General features: G+C 45.9%; 4 protein-coding genes across 6 annotated transcripts; 3 read left to right on the top strand and 1 right to left on the bottom strand.

Annotated features, from left to right (window-relative positions):
• Positions 1 to 315: 315 nt before the first annotated feature.
• On the top strand, positions 316 to 3,128 carry tmed8 (transmembrane p24 trafficking protein 8). The gene is made up of 5 exons (XM_011617091.2): positions 316 to 865; positions 949 to 1,030; positions 1,114 to 1,204; positions 1,676 to 1,969; positions 2,092 to 3,128. Exons 1-5 carry the CDS (start codon positions 756 to 758, stop codon positions 2,307 to 2,309), a joined length of 795 nt encoding a protein of 264 aa, XP_011615393.1. The 5' UTR covers positions 316 to 755; the 3' UTR covers positions 2,310 to 3,128.
• A 349-nt stretch (positions 3,129 to 3,477) lies between these two features.
• On the top strand, positions 3,478 to 7,106 carry LOC101069658 (rab9 effector protein with kelch motifs). The gene is made up of 13 exons (XM_011617102.2): positions 3,478 to 4,181; positions 4,248 to 4,418; positions 4,483 to 4,588; positions 4,660 to 4,776; positions 4,848 to 4,961; positions 5,052 to 5,226; positions 5,305 to 5,433; positions 5,598 to 5,785; positions 5,861 to 6,057; positions 6,134 to 6,225; positions 6,302 to 6,356; positions 6,446 to 6,543; positions 6,627 to 7,106. The coding sequence occupies exons 1-13, from the start codon at positions 4,120 to 4,122 to the stop codon at positions 6,854 to 6,856; spliced, it is 1,734 nt and encodes a 577-aa protein (XP_011615404.2). The 5' UTR covers positions 3,478 to 4,119; the 3' UTR covers positions 6,857 to 7,106.
• gstz1 (glutathione S-transferase zeta 1) lies at positions 7,012 to 8,887 on the bottom strand. Of its 3 annotated transcripts, none has more exons than XM_003962636.3 (9): positions 8,694 to 8,723; positions 8,325 to 8,376; positions 8,186 to 8,253; positions 8,002 to 8,082; positions 7,792 to 7,917; positions 7,645 to 7,720; positions 7,526 to 7,578; positions 7,403 to 7,452; positions 7,012 to 7,311 (listed from the first exon to the last, which is right to left on the bottom strand). In XM_003962636.3, the coding sequence occupies exons 1-9, from the start codon at positions 8,721 to 8,723 to the stop codon at positions 7,185 to 7,187; spliced, it is 663 nt and encodes a 220-aa protein (XP_003962685.2). In that variant the 3' UTR covers positions 7,012 to 7,184. The 3 variants fall into 3 exon arrangements, with proteins under 3 accessions (XP_003962685.2, XP_011615419.2, XP_029688503.1); XM_011617117.2 differs by lacking the exon at positions 8,694 to 8,723 and adding an exon at positions 8,468 to 8,624 and having other exon boundaries at positions 7,148 to 7,311; XM_029832643.1 differs by lacking the exon at positions 8,186 to 8,253 and having other exon boundaries at positions 7,161 to 7,311; positions 8,694 to 8,887.
• Positions 8,888 to 9,013: 126 nt separating this feature from the next.
• aldh6a1 (aldehyde dehydrogenase 6 family, member A1) lies at positions 9,014 to 14,417 on the top strand. Its single transcript, XM_003962458.3, has 12 exons — positions 9,014 to 9,153; positions 9,495 to 9,536; positions 9,614 to 9,688; positions 9,864 to 10,025; positions 10,190 to 10,268; positions 10,498 to 10,800; positions 10,921 to 11,042; positions 11,882 to 12,071; positions 12,489 to 12,670; positions 12,748 to 12,927; positions 13,634 to 13,732; positions 13,810 to 14,417. Exons 1-12 carry the CDS (start codon positions 9,115 to 9,117, stop codon positions 13,912 to 13,914), a joined length of 1,578 nt encoding a protein of 525 aa, XP_003962507.1. The 5' UTR covers positions 9,014 to 9,114; the 3' UTR covers positions 13,915 to 14,417.
• Positions 14,418 to 14,420: the final 3 nt, after the last annotated feature.

Here is a 14,420-nt window from a genome sequence, read left to right as displayed (position 1 = left end):
GCAGGAATCCTATATTAACTAGAAACAAAGCACAATATTGATTTAAAGACCCAATCTGCTGTTGAGAAAGCGTAATTGCAGGAAAATATCACATATTGGTTCCTAATATGCATCCTTTTTTGTTTTTAAAAAGGTGTAGAATTTATTCAAGAAATAAGCCGATTGGTGTGATTGTTATTTTTCGAACTGTCCCATGGTACATAAGACATGAATTACGTGAATTATATAGAAGTGGATTAGAAAATGAACTAAAAAGCCGCGTCTTTGGTGTTGAAGGACAGCTGCACTTTCTTCCATTTCCGTCAACACGGAAGTGTGAAAACTTTTTTTTTTCCCGGAACCTTTGGAGGCAGAAGGATTTCTGCTGGCAGAGAGGCGTCGCACGGGGGCTACGATTTGCATCGGCATTTTCCAACCGCCTGATTTGGATCTAAATCAAATGAAATCGAGGTCCAAGCGCCAGCGGTGCGCCGTGGAGAGACGCGTTGATCTGCGGACGTGGTTAGCATTAGCCAAATAATAGTTAGCATTTTCACTGCGTGCTAGTTTTACTCAAAAGGCACGCTTAACAAACGCCGTGACGCACACGTTTCTTCGGCGCTGCTCCGAAAGAGCAACGTTTTGCGATCGAAACGATTAGGTAAGTAGTGTGGTTAGCGATCATCGGTAACCGGAGGTGAGTTTGTTTCCTCCCCCGGTGGCTGCTGGAGAGGCGGGGTCACATCTCTGCCAGCCTGTGGTGCGTTTCTACCCTCATGGAGACACCAGGAGACACATCAGAGCTGCAGTCCCGGCTGTCATCCCTCTCCATCTCTTCGTTTCCGGGAATAACGTCCAAACAGTTCGATAGTCGACCGCCGGACAGGTAGCCTGTTGCTACAGAAAGTGCTGAAGGAGGAGACTCTGTTGTACTTCCTGTATCCTATGAGCCATCTATCCTGTTTTCAGGCTCCAGAGTACGGACCTCTCACAGAGCTGCGCCCCATTCAAAAAACAAGCTGGTATGGAGGACTCCGCGCAGCATGCTCAGGTAGATTGTGTTCACATGTGCAGCAGTCTTCCTTTTCTAAGCTGTAACATCTTGTGTGTGTTTGCGTGTGCGTGCATTTTGAGGGTAATCAAGAGGACCCTCCTGAGCCACTCCATGGGGAGGGAGAAGAGGAGAACAGTGCTGGCAACTGTCAGCTCGATGTTGACAAGAAAGGTGGGGGAGCTGCTGCTCTTGTGATTTTACGCAAAATATCAAGTTTTATTCGAACTACTTCCACGGGGTCGTATGGGCTGTTTCTTTAAATGTCACGCGCGTGTCATTAACATTTGTGTGACTGATGCAGAGGAAAAAAAAAAAAAAATAGATTTTACATACACACAAGCTACACATTAAAAACGAACAATACATTAAAAAGTGATTTAAAAAAAAAAGATGCTGAACTAATAAAAACGGCAACTGCATGAATAAATTAGGGGTGCAATCTTACACTGAGACATGATGCATCCTTTCTCTGTAATCTGTAGTGGTGCACAATGTTGTAAATAATATACTGGTATGCAGTTGTGAAATCTACGTTTAAACATTTAATGGTAATGATAAATCTTGGAATATGAACCAATGCAATTCCAAGCTGTGGAACGTAATGTCGCAGCCCTGCTTTGCATTTGTTGCTCCTGTTAATAGCCCAGAGGCCGCCCCTGAAACCACCGACCACATGGACATCTGCTGCCCTGAATGAGCTGAAGGCAAAGCTCCGAGCGGAGGAGGACAGCGTGGTGACAGTGTACCGAGGCGACATCATGACGGTGCACGTTCCCACCATCCCGGAGGCCAAGAAAATGTGCTGGGAGTTCGCCACGGACGGCTACGACATCGGCTTCGGCATTTATTTCGACTGGAGTCCCGTCACGAGCCGCTCCATCACCGTGCACATCAGTGAGTCCAGCGATGACGAAGATGAAGAGGAGGAGTTGGAAGGTCAGGCAGTTGTTGCATCTTTATTTTTTTTTTATTTAATTTTAACATTTTGATACATTAGCCTCTAGCTTTGATGTCAGAGAGGTGTTGACATTTGCGGGTTTTCTGCTCCTCTGTCACAGGGCCCGTCACCAACGGAGACATAGAGAAGGGCTCCAAGACGCAGACCAACTCCAACCTGGCTGAAATCTTAGCCGTCTACCGCCAGGACAGCCACTTATCTGTAAACGGGGGGAGCCATGAGTTTCCAGGTGAAGGCACTTACCTCCTCAAGTTTGATAACTCTTACTCCCTGTGGCGAAACAAAACGCTTTACTACAGAGTTTATTACAGTGCCTGACATCATCGCACTTAAAAACTATGAACTATTTTTGATTCCATTAAAAAAAAAAAAGTTATAATATAAAAATTGAAATACAGGCATATCTATTTTTACTATTATCTACTTGTGTCGCTGGGTTTTATTTGCATAAGTGGTGACGTTTTGCAGCATTTACAGCAGTGTCTTGCCTTTGTGTGACGTTCCAGTGTGTATGCGTGTGTATGTGTGTGTCCACAGTGATCAGGGAACACCTGCACGGTCAATCCTGGTGCTTAATCAGCAGTTTTGTGAATTTGCTTTTCCAAGTCAGTCGTTTTGTTGTTGTCACATGTTCGTGTCCCTCTGATTTAGACTTATTTGGGTGAATCGCAGGCTGAATAATGATCCAAACCCTGTCTACCGTCAGTAGTGTGTTTTTGAAAGACCTCAGATGAATGTACTAAAGCAGCAGTTTTCCAACGTCTGCTTTTTATGACCCAAATAAAAGTCTGCCCTTATCACATAAAGCTCTTATTATGTAATAAAGATTCAATATTTACATTTGCCTCACCACTCATCTCATTTAATTTGCTGTTTTGAAGGAAGAAAGCCGTAACATTTCATCTGAATGTAGGTTGTGCACGGCTCTGTCACAGTAAAGGTCAGTGTGTTCGTTTTTTTAAAGTCCTCAGCATGTTGTAGCTTTATTCCACTCTGTTCTGTCCTCTGAGTCATTTTTAGTTCCCTTTTATTTAAACGGCGCCAAGAGCACAGACGATGTCACGAATATGACATGTAGAAAATTCCAGAAAATTTGTTTCCTAAAATTTGTATTCAACAATAAAGAGATGATCTATCCATCTTTGTGTTTAGTGTGATGACATCATCTATATGGGCACAATGAGCATACAAAAGCAGCTATATTCCCAGTGTGATATTTTGTGGATGATTTCCAAGCTGTGGGGTCCCCTGTTGAGGGAATCTGTCAGCTCCTGCTGAGGCAACATCATTTCACAGCTCACCCAAGATTAGAATGCAGATGATCCCTCATGCTTCCATTAAATTGAGGCACAAGAGGATTGATGATTGTGAAACAGAGCCGATGATGAAACAGGGTTTATTTTCAGCTCTCCCCAGAGGCAAGTTACTCCCAAGTCAGCGTCTCTATTCTGTAGTGTTTAATGGGTCTCTCAAATATAATCAGTAATTACATGTTAACAAAGTGGTTTTACTGCCATGAAGTACTGTTTTAATTCAAATGACAAGTGCATCAACATTTGGTTCTATTTTAAAGTTTAAGAACACAACAGTCTTGAAATTTTTATTGCTTGGCCAACAGTGCATTGCTATATGTTTTTCTTCCCATTGCATCAAAAGAGCTAGTGTGCTTATAATATCCCCAACTTGGCGCTGCAAATATTAAAAATGTTTCATTCACAACAATTATTTGGGCGGATATAATATATTAAGTTAGCACGACCACGCCTTGGCGAACGTTGAGCAATTAGCCCCCTCTGCCGTTACCAATTGGAATTACAAAGAAAAACATTTTTCGCGAAAAATGTCATTGGTTTTGTGTCACACTTCTAGACTAATGAGCAAAAACAAACTTTTTTTTTTTTTTACAAAAAAGATGCTATTATCTCTTTTCGTCTTTTCTTTAAAATCCGATCAATATATAATTGGTACCTGGCCGAGCTGCAGCAGGTGTTTAATGACGTCGCACTTCCGCTAATTAATAAATTGCGTCGCTGTCCAACGTGCGCGAGAGTCATTAGCCAATCACAGGCGATTGAGCCTGCAGCTGAGCTCCTCGCGCCGTTCTCGTGGTTCATGACCAGAAGACAACATGGGGAAGTGGAGCTTTTACCTGCTCTGGTCCCTGCGCGAGGCCCCGCGTCAGTTCATCAGGTAGAAACTCTGATTCGAAAGTGGCCTTTTCTTCAACGCCACGGCTCAAACGTGTCTCATCCGCAGCAAGTCCAACCGAAAGTGTTTCCAAGCCCACGTTCCTCTTCCACTTCCCAAGCAGCTGGTCGTCTTTGGTCTTGGAGAATGGAAAAGCGGCGACGCCACAATATCGGTGGACGTGGTGGTCGGTGCAGAACTTCCGGCCCAAAGAATAGGGACTCTGTCAACACATGACAGGTATGTTGAGGTATTTATATTCAAGCAGCAAAAATCTTCCATTCAAGGTGCTTGATGACCCCAGGTGCCTGATCTGGGAGGGAGACTGGAGCGGAGATGTGCTCACAGTGGCAGCAGAGAGAGGCCGGAAAGGGTTTTATGGGAAGATTGTGCTCACAGTGTGCGGTGAGGTGGGTCTCAGGTGATCAGTAGATCATCTCACCAGATCATAGAGAGCTTATTGGATATTTTCCTGACCCAGGACACAGCCGGTGTCTTCGACAGCATTGGTCAGGTTCAGAAGAAATGTTTGTTCCCAGACCCGCACAACTCCACCGATCTGTTTTGCACGCTCGACCAAAGTGGCGTGAATGAAAGGGTGAGATCACATAATTGGTTTTTCAAATTTCTGATCAGCAAAAAGTGCACTCTTGCTACCCTGCGTTACAGATAACTGCTGACTCCTCCCACCTGGAGGATAGTGTTTGCTGTGGTGAGATCCAAGTGAACAAAATTGACACCAGTGAATCAACAATGAGAGACAAGCCCCCAGTTTGGCCAACAGTAAGACTGGTGTTGATTAATCGCTTTATTTTGGCTAATATTTGCATTGATGGGATGACGTACCTTTTTTTTCCCCCCTGTGATCTCGAGGAAAAGACACCCAGACGGACTGTTATCAGCCGGGGACGCCTGACCTGGAGCTCTGAGGACATGGACAGTCTCGGTGAGGACCTGGACCGGGCTTCAACCCCCAAGAAAAGGAGGCTGTCCAGGATGAACAGCCAAGAAGAAATGACGGCGCAGATAAAGAGCGACAACCGGGAAGGTCGGAAAAAAGATTGATTTTCACCTCTCGTGGTAGGACGGGGGTGGGAGGGGAGGTTCTGATGGACTACGTCATTAGTTTCAGTGTGTCCATCGAAGCGCTGGAGCCACACGATGTGTTTGAGTGACCCCGACACGGCCGTGCTCATCGGAGGGGAGACGATGGATCAGAACTACTGCAAAGACTCCCTGTGGAAGCTCGAGTTAGGTCGGTGGGCTTGATTGAAGTATGTGGCCCATACAATGTTTATTGATCATTACCCACGCCCGCCTGCTCGCTGGCAGCCGATGAGGAGCCAATGACTGGAGAGCTGTAAAGCAGCACAACGCTGAACAAACAGTCCATGTTTCCCTTTTATGACCTGCTCTCAGACAGTGACTTCTGGTTCCCCATGAACTCCTCCGCCTCTGGACCCGTGCCGCCCTGCGCTCGAGGGCACTCCGCCACCTTTGACCCGGACTCTAAATCCGTCTTTGTTTACGGAGGCCTGAGGGAGGCTCAGCGCTACAGCGAGCTCTACATCCTCGACACTCTGACGTGGAACTGGAAGATTGTCACCGTGGGTTTGGCGCAAGCTTGAATGTCATGTTTAACGACTCGAAACGAAATAAAGGATGCTGTGCTTGTGTTTCAGGCTAAGGGGAATGTCCCGAAATTGGCGTATCATTCTGCAACCTTTTACAAGAAAGAGCTTTTCGTCTTTGGTGGTGTTCACCCGAGCAGCAGCTCCGGGGAGAAGTCGTGCAGCAGTGCTCTGTACATCTATAACCCAGAGTTCCAGCTCTGGTACAAGCCCATCGTAGAGGGGGACAAACCTCTGCCTCGCTTCGGGTCCGTTTTTGTTCCGAAATGACAGACTCGATCCAAATTTTGCTTGTCCTCAACACCAACAGTCTTTGTGCTCCAGGCATTCGGCCACGCTGATGTCGGATAAGTTGGTAATATTTGGAGGGCGTACGACGGCTACTTACCTCAACGACCTCCACATTCTGGACCTGGGTAAAAAAAGTCTGTGGTTGCATAAGGGAGTGCTGAGCAGATTTCAGACCCGATACTTTTTTCCTTATTTGGGAAGGATTCATGGAGTACGCGGCTGCCAAATGTGGAAACATGCCTCCGCTGCCTCGAGGGTGAGTACAGGGCTGGAGTCACCCTGAGGGTATCGCAGCGGAGTGTCCTGAGGACAGAATAACCCGTTTTGTTTTGTGTCCCTGAGCAGGTTTCATGCAGCGGTGCCCGTTTCAGGCAACAGGATTTTAGTCTGCGGTGGTTGCAGTGCGATCGGAGCCCTGCAGGACGTACAAATCATCAACGTCGGTGAGCTTGTTGGCGAAAACAGCTTGGATATCGCCTGTTGTGAACATGAAATCCTTCTTCCCTCCCCCCACCCCCTTTTTCAGACACCAACACGTGGAGCTCGATGTCCTCTCCTCTGCTCTGCTCCAGGCCTCGTGCAGGGCACAGCATGATAAATCTAAGCAGCTCCGCTTCAAAACACACCGAGAAGTCTAAGCAGAGAGCAAATGGCAGCGTATGCTGCACACTGCTGCTGTTTGGTGGGTCGGACTGCTGCGGCACCTTCTACAACGACACACTCAAATGCATCCTGGAGATCCCCGACGACAAGTGAAGGCACCGCCGGGAAGGAAATCCAAACTGGGCACTTGCTTTTATGCTCTCTCAGACTGTCAGTAAAAGTTGTAAAGTTTTAAATCTGTAACTGCATAGTTGCTCCCCACAGGCTGACAACAGAGGCTCGATTTGCATCACAAATCCAAATTTTCATATTTTACACATTACGCGCTTGCGTCCACATTTATTATGTATATGAGGGGTTAACGCAGGATTTGAAAAATGAATAAAGTCAAATTGCTCTCAAACGTTTCACTCCTTTTTGGAAAATCTCGCTGAAACTGGTTTTCGCTGGTTTTATTAACGCTGCAGACGGGCGAGCGGTTCTAACCACGCAGCTCTTCAGGCGTGTCCGGTTGGCAGGACGGGTGGCTCACTCTAAAGGCTTCGATCTCACGTAGGGTTTGATTCAACCGTTTGATGGTGGGATACTTCTCCAGGTCCACTTTGAACCTAGATGAGAAGACAGATCATGGCTGTAGAGGGGAAAAACCTTGTCTTTTGTTGGCGATTGCTTATTAATGTAATTAATAAATTTAAAAACCTCTCTGCATTGTAGACCTGTGGGACCAGGCAGATGTCTGCCATGGAGATCTGAGGGAAACAGTGTCAGATGTGTTTATGTATCATCCTTTTGAGAAATGGTGCTTCTACACGGAACCCTCACCTCGTCATCCACACAGTACGTCCCTGATGTTTCCTTCAGAATAGGCTCCAGAGCTGGAGGAGAAAGGTGAGAAAGTGTCACATATCGGCTGCTCTGAGAGGTGGAAGAAACCCGCCAACCTTGGAAGCCGCGATCGATGAAATGCTGGGCCCACTGCATCTTTTCCGCTCCCATCTTCTGAATCACGTACAAATTCTGAAATGTGGGGGGACCAACACTGACTCGTGATCCAGCCTGGTGGACCGTTTGGGATGCTCAGTGCTCACCTGCAGCGGCTGAATTCCTGAGGCAATGAGGTCACTTATCATCCGAACCTGAGCGCGTTTCTTTGGGTCTGCTGGGAGAAGACGAGGTCCCGGACGCGTCTCGTCGATGTACTGGATCACTGCCAACTGTGCAGGGATGAAACATTTGACCAAATATTCCAGGATCTCACAAAAGCTGAAGTTCAGGAAGACTAATGTCTATGGACTCACTGACTGAGACAGAGTGATGCCATCGATTTCTACTGCAGGCACCTGTTGCATAGGGTTTAATGTCTTGTACTGCTCTGTCAGCTAAAATATAAAAAACATACAAAAGATTCAGTTATGATGATGCCAATGAGAATACGCATGATGTAATAGAGTAGCGTAGGGAGGCATTAGAAGGTCACTGTACCTGCTGACCTCCATCTTTGATTAGATTAACTGGAACCTGGTCAAATTCAACACCTTTAAGAGCAAAGGCTGCCACGCACCAATTGGTTATTGCCGTGTTACACTAAAAAAGGTCAGTCAAGTGGTGTGACTTTACTTACCGATCCGAACTCTCCAGGAGCAGGAGCTTCTGAAGTATCCATGAAGAACAGGCTTTGTAGGTTAAAAGCACAACGGAAATTCAATCAATCTATTTTGAAGCACAGGTTTTCCATTAAAATCGAAATCATGCTGACTGTGTCACCTTGGTTTGGGATGCCATTGCTGAATTGGTTCAATTTTCCTTCAACAAGACTACAATAACTTCAAGTGTGCATGGAGATTAAACATCAGCATGCAGCAGCCAATGGCAAGTTCCCCCACCGCCCCTCCTACCTACTCTTTGATCCATGACTAAGCAACATCTGGACTTCATTTGAGGCCAGTTTACATATCGTTAGCAAACATTCAACGCTGTTGATGTGCTTTACCTTGGCGAGTTGAACAAGGGACAAGTGCATTGCGGTGACCACTTTATTGCTTTGACTTTCTCGCTGGCCCTCGCAGATATTTTCACGCAGCTCATGCAAACGCACGCTGGAAACTTGAACGAACCACTATCATTACGACTTTAATGCTTTCGTATTTTGCCAGGCGTTTCGGTTCACCGAGCGATGACTTCCGGGTTTCGTAATCTTCCACCAATAGGCGCAAGCCTCTCCAGCCGTATTGTCCAATGGTTAACCGATAAGGCCGGTCTATGCGGCCATACGACCAATAGAAAGCCCATAATTCCTGTCAATACCGCCCCGAACGAAAGAATGGAACGAATCCGGCAGTGGCCTGTTCTTGGTGGCTGAATCTGCAGAACAGTTCAGATTCATTCGACCTCCAGGAATTCTAATTTCCACCATGGCTGCAACAGTGTTAAGATCAGTTTTAAAGACAAAGGTATGGAAATATTTTACATTTTGAACCTCTCTTGTATGTAATGATGCATTGACACTTGACATCTTGGACTCTACACACTATTATGTGCTGCAGGCTTGTGCACTGGCCTGTTTCAACTCTTCGTACCTGAACCAGGACACCGATGATATAATCAGCACAGCTTTATGTTTTCACATTCGCTTTCCTAATTAGGTTCTAAGCAAAAACTTTTGGTTCAAGAAATGTATCAAAAGTACATGTAAACTAAACCTGCACTAACTGCAGTTATAGTCTCTAAGCAGGACAAAAGTAGCCAGTATTACTTTTTAATGGCTTTACATTCTTTACTGTTCATTTCTTAGGTCCCCTTGAGAGTTGGGCGCATGTGTTACTCCTCCTCTGTGGTGAGTTGTATAATTACCAGTTAATAATAACACTGTGTAAACATGTTAATGCACACTTGTGATCTTTCTCCTCACAGCCCACCACCAAGCTGTTTATTGATGGGAAGTTTATTGAGTCTAAGACTTCAGAATGGCTTGATATTCATAATCCCGTAAGCATTTCTATTTCCTGCCTTAAAAATCCACTTATCTTTTCATGCAAAGTGGCAAAAGTCCTGTTTTCCAGGGGGATCACAAGAAAAATGGCAATTCACTTTTGACATTAAATTGTATTAATGATTATGCAAAAACCAAATCTCAGATACTCTTTTGTTTTTGCCCCTGCAGTCTACAAATGAAGTGATCTACCGCGTCCCCAAAGCCACGCAGGAGGAGATGTTGGCTGCTGTGGACTCGTGTTCAAGAGCCTATCGCTCCTGGTCAGAGACGTCCATCTTGGCTCGGCAGCAGCTCTTCCTGCGGTATCAACAGCTCATCAAAGATAACATTGTAAGGCAAAGGTTCAGACGGCCGAAAGTGCAACTGTTCCACTTCAGTGATGAAAGAGAAACTCTTGATTCACCTCATTAACCTGTTAAATCTCCTCTGTCTCTCTCACACTCCCGCTGTTGACGTGGCCCAATGAAAGACTCACTTTGGGAATCTTGTTTCAGAAAGAACTGGCCAAGTCCATCACATACGAACAGGGAAAGACCCTTGCAGATGCGGAGGGGGACGTTTTCAGAGGATTGCGTAAGTTTATGCAGAGCTAGTCAAGAAAGTGGTAAATGTTCTCAGGGTTGTGTAGCCATTTGCTTTGTGGCTGCAACAATAGTTAATGAATTATGCCAGAGCAAAGGACAGATTCCTTTAAGATCACCACTAACCAAGGAGAGATTTAGGACACATAATAAGCAGTTTATCAATTTCAGCAATATATAAAAAAAGCTAATTAAATCAAGCTTTTTCCTATCTTTTCCAGAGGTCGTTGAGCACGCCTGCAGCATCACCTCCCTGATGCTCGGCGAAACCCTGCCCTCTATCACCAAAGACATGGACACCTACACCTACCGCCTGCCTCTAGGTGTATGCGCAGGCATCGCCCCCTTCAACTTCCCCGCCATGATCCCTCTCTGGATGTTCCCCATGGCTATGGTGTGTGGCAACACCTACCTGCTGAAGCCTTCAGAGCGAGTGCCCACCTGTGCCATGCTGCTCGCCAAGATGCTGCAGGATGCCGGCGCACCGGACGGAACACTAAACATCATCCATGGCCAACATGCTGGTAAGATGTGAAGCCTTAGAAAGGCAGCCCTTGTGAGTCAGAGAGCAGTCTTTATATTGTGGTATTGGTACGTGTGAATTAGCAGTCTTTATACTCGCCTATTAATCTTTTCTGTCACAGCTGTGAACTTCATCTGTGACCATCCAGCCATCAAGGCCATTAGCTTTGTTGGTTCAAATCAAGCTGGCGAGTATATTTATGAGAGAGGCTCTAGAAATGGAAAGAGAGTCCAGTCCAACATGGTGAGTATCGAGCAGCGGGTGGCGGTACTTACTATAAATGGCCAGCAGGTGGCAGCATTCCCCAACAGATTCTTGAAGCTGTTTGCGTCGCACTGTTGGCTGAGCAACTCGGACTAGTGTTTAAAATTGTTTTTTAAAGAGATGGGTTGCTAATATGTAGATACTTTACCTAAAATGTGAATATAAATTAATTAGCATATAAAAGCAATGAGGGTGTTTGTTTGGCTTTGTAGACTTATATCAAGGTTAAATGTCTACCGGTAATATTGTAGGGTAATCTACTAGATTACTTCAATAGTGTACAAAAATGCATTTACTCGAGGTCCTGAACACACATGTCGGTTAGCAGGCACTTTATTTTATGTGACTGTGGTCAGGTCACCAGTAGACGTTTGATGTGAAACGCTTCAGTGTTGACAGAATGGCACAGTAACCTAGTTTTTTGGGAGCTTTAAAAAGAAAAAAAATCATTGGAAAATGTTGAATTCCCAGCACTGAAAGCTGTTCTTGTCCAAAACAATTAAGGCCACTCGCCTTAATGTGAGATATTTTAAAACAGAGATCCATTAAAAAAAAACCCTTCATAATTGAGAAGTTCAACTGTATTTATTTGGACGTCGTAGATTTACACTTTAATCATTTAGCAGACGCTTTTGTCCAAATAGGGTTAGTGACATATGTTTGATTCATCTTATGGTTAATCGTAAGTCGAAAACAAGTTTACTGGACAAAAGTGCCCTCTGCTGTTTTGACTTTATCCGGACATTATCACTTTTTACGAATCAGCTGTGAAGTGGAGATAAAACAGCAAAGAGCTAACCACATCTCTTACTCACCAGGGAGCCAAGAACCATGGTGTGGTAATGCCGGATGCCAACAAGGAGAACACTCTAAACCAGCTTGTGGGCGCGGCGTTCGGGGCAGCGGGACAGCGCTGCATGGCTCTGTCCACAGCCATTCTGGTGGGCGAGGCGAGGAGCTGGTTGCCGGAACTGGTGGAGCGAGCCAAGGCTCTGCGAGTGAACGCAGGTGCCGCTCCACCCTTCACCCCTCTTTCCCTCTCTCTTGAGCCCCCTGTGGCCTTTCGGACCGGTCCTGTCAGGGCCACCCACACCGACCTAACCACACCTTTTGCCCTGTTGTAACTACACAGCGAGGGCTTGTTGAGTGAGCCATGCTGCAAATTTGTGGCCAGATCTGCGGCACAGACCTAAATAGTGATTTAGAGGATCAAATCCTTTTAAAAAAAAATTTCAAGTAAAATTGAGATTGATTGGTTGCTGTGACAAGGATCTGTATAAGTAGACAGGAAACCCAAAGGTATCCATTTTTGAGGGAGTGTCCCGGGAGGAGGGGGGGCTGGCCCCAACATTTGGATGTCAGTTCACATTAAGCCAGCGCTATAGAATGTAACCATATAGTTGGCTTTTTTTTGGACCCTGTTAGGAGACCAGCCTGGGGCAGATGTTGGGCCTCTGATCTCACCACAAGCCAAGGAGAGAGTTTGCAGTCTGATCCAGAGCGGCGTGGACCAGGGCGCAAAGCTTCTGCTGGACGGCCGGAACGTCAAAGTCAAAGGTTACGAGAGCGGCTACTTTGTGGGTCCCACCATCCTCGGCAACGTGACGGTGCGTGTCTCCAGACGTGTGTACCCCAAAAATATCCCCCTGAGCACCGCTGCATGTCAATGTTTGTGCTCTGGCAGCCTGACATGAAGTGCTACACCGAAGAGATCTTCGGGCCTGTGCTGGTGGTTCTGGAGGCGGACACCCTGGATGATGCCATCTGTATGGTCAACAGGAACCCCTACGGCAACGGCACAGCCATCTTCACCACCAACGGCGCCACGGCGCGCAAATACACTCACGAGGTGGACGTGGGCCAGGTGAGCGGTGCGAAAACAGTGAGACGTTCTCGAAAACCGTCGCACGCGTTAAATATACGATGATTTTCCTTCTCAAGTAAAGCCCTGTTTGCCATCACCTAAAATAAACACGCTCCCCCTCCCCTCCTCTGGTCAAGGCTAGAATAGTCACAGCAAATATGTGTGCATGTAAAGTGGAAATAGGGGGAAATGGAAGCTGGGGGGAGGTTTAAAATACGCTCAAACGGGATTCCTGCAGACCCGGCGATGTTAAAACATAAATACAGCCAGCGTTTTAACCTGTTTGTTTGCCTGTGGAGCCTGAGTTATGTCCTGTGTTTGCTGTTCACATGTTAGGGAATGCGGTGTGGGCCATGTGCTGTTCTCCTCTCCAAACCTCGACGCAACAAACGGCTATTTTTCCTTTTTTCCTTCCCAGAACATTCACCAAAAGGCCTCTGTGTGTCCAAACATATTCATGCATATAAAACAGACTGTGCCATGCCAGCATGCAGTGCCTTCATAAAACATGATTTTTTTTAGCTTTTCTTCCCTTTCATAAGACAATTCTTTGCTTTATAAACTAAAATGTAAGATGCTTTATTTGGTGCTGTCATGTAAGCTAGTTTTTTTTTTAAATGGCAGCTCTCATCCTAGCAATTTACTATTCTGGAAGATTGTTTTTGAAGCCCATGAAACTAAAGAGGCAAAAATTGTTATTTTGCAGGTTGGCGTGAACGTTCCCATCCCTGTCCCACTGCCTATGTTCTCCTTCACGGGATCAAGAGGATCCTTCAGAGGAGACACAAACTTCTATGGAAAACAAGTGGGACATTTTATTCAATTTATTAAAATCTTCGCGGAGGCCTTCCTTTTCTTATGTCTGCTTTTGTTCCTCCCCAGGGCATCCAGTTCTACACCCAGATTAAAACTGTCACCTCCCAGTGGAAAGCTGAAGACGCCACATTGAAGAGCCCTGCGGTCACCATGCCAACTATGGGACGCTGAATAACTTCGGCCCATCTCCATCCACCCTTTGTCTCCACATAGAGCAAAATTCACAACCACTCTCTGTAAATAATAGAATGTATAAGAAACACGTGTGCAGATGGTCTGTGACTCATATCTGGTCTTACTGGATCCGTGTCCAACATTTACAGCAGCTTTGTTGTGTCCTCCTGAACCGGTAATTGTGCAGAGAGTAATTGTTGTCTTACAGGAACGACTCTTTTTAAAAAAAAAAATCCGTTGTGTAACACAAATCAAACATTGATGGAGGGAGCGCTATCGTCACTGTGATCAGGCGGCAGGCGTTTTTTTGGGTCTGACGGCACAACAGGCGCCTGTGTGATGAAAGTGTCCCGGGACAGCTCCTCTTTAATTCTTGGAGACAGTCATCATTACGCAACGCTATCTAAATCACATGTACGCACCCATTTTCTCACAGCAAATACTTTTTCAACTAAACGCGGAATGCGGAGCCAATAAATCTACAGGCTTCGTAATTGCAAGGT

This window comes from Takifugu rubripes, chromosome 2 (assembly GCF_901000725.2).
Source record: "Takifugu rubripes chromosome 2, fTakRub1.2, whole genome shotgun sequence".
Classification (NCBI taxonomy): domain Eukaryota; kingdom Metazoa; phylum Chordata; class Actinopteri; order Tetraodontiformes; family Tetraodontidae; genus Takifugu; species Takifugu rubripes.
Note: the sequence above shows the minus strand (reverse complement) of the source record. Positions and strands in the feature narration are given on the sequence as shown.

Excerpts from the sequence above, each read along its gene's own strand:
- tmed8 (XM_011617091.2), top strand. The coding sequence starts at position 756 with ATGGAGACACCAGGAGACACATCAGAGCTGCAGTCCCGGCTGTCATCC. Across the intron at positions 1,205-1,675 it reads GCTCGATGTTGACAAGAAAG|CCCAGAGGCCGCCCCTGAAA; the intron begins GTGGGGGAGCTG and ends TCCTGTTAATAG. Across the intron at positions 1,970-2,091 it reads TGAAGAGGAGGAGTTGGAAG|GGCCCGTCACCAACGGAGAC; the intron begins GTCAGGCAGTTG and ends CCTCTGTCACAG.
- LOC101069658 (XM_011617102.2), top strand. The coding sequence starts at position 4,120 with ATGGGGAAGTGGAGCTTTTACCTGCTCTGGTCCCTGCGCGAGGCCCCG. Across the intron at positions 6,226-6,301 it reads CCTCCACATTCTGGACCTGG|GATTCATGGAGTACGCGGCT; the intron begins GTAAAAAAAGTC and ends TTATTTGGGAAG. Across the intron at positions 6,357-6,445 it reads ATGCCTCCGCTGCCTCGAGG|GTTTCATGCAGCGGTGCCCG; the intron begins GTGAGTACAGGG and ends GTCCCTGAGCAG.
- gstz1 (XM_003962636.3), bottom strand. The coding sequence starts at position 8,723 with ATGCACTTGTCCCTTGTTCAACTCGCCAAG. Across the intron at positions 7,918-8,001 it reads GCATCACTCTGTCTCAGTCA|TTGGCAGTGATCCAGTACAT; the intron begins GTGAGTCCATAG and ends ATCCCTGCACAG. Across the intron at positions 7,721-7,791 it reads CAGGAATTCAGCCGCTGCAG|AATTTGTACGTGATTCAGAA; the intron begins GTGAGCACTGAG and ends CCCACATTTCAG.
- aldh6a1 (XM_003962458.3), top strand. The coding sequence starts at position 9,115 with ATGGCTGCAACAGTGTTAAGATCAGTTTTAAAGACAAAG. Across the intron at positions 10,026-10,189 it reads AGCTCATCAAAGATAACATT|AAAGAACTGGCCAAGTCCAT; the intron begins GTAAGGCAAAGG and ends ATCTTGTTTCAG. Across the intron at positions 12,928-13,633 it reads ACGAGGTGGACGTGGGCCAG|GTTGGCGTGAACGTTCCCAT; the intron begins GTGAGCGGTGCG and ends GTTATTTTGCAG.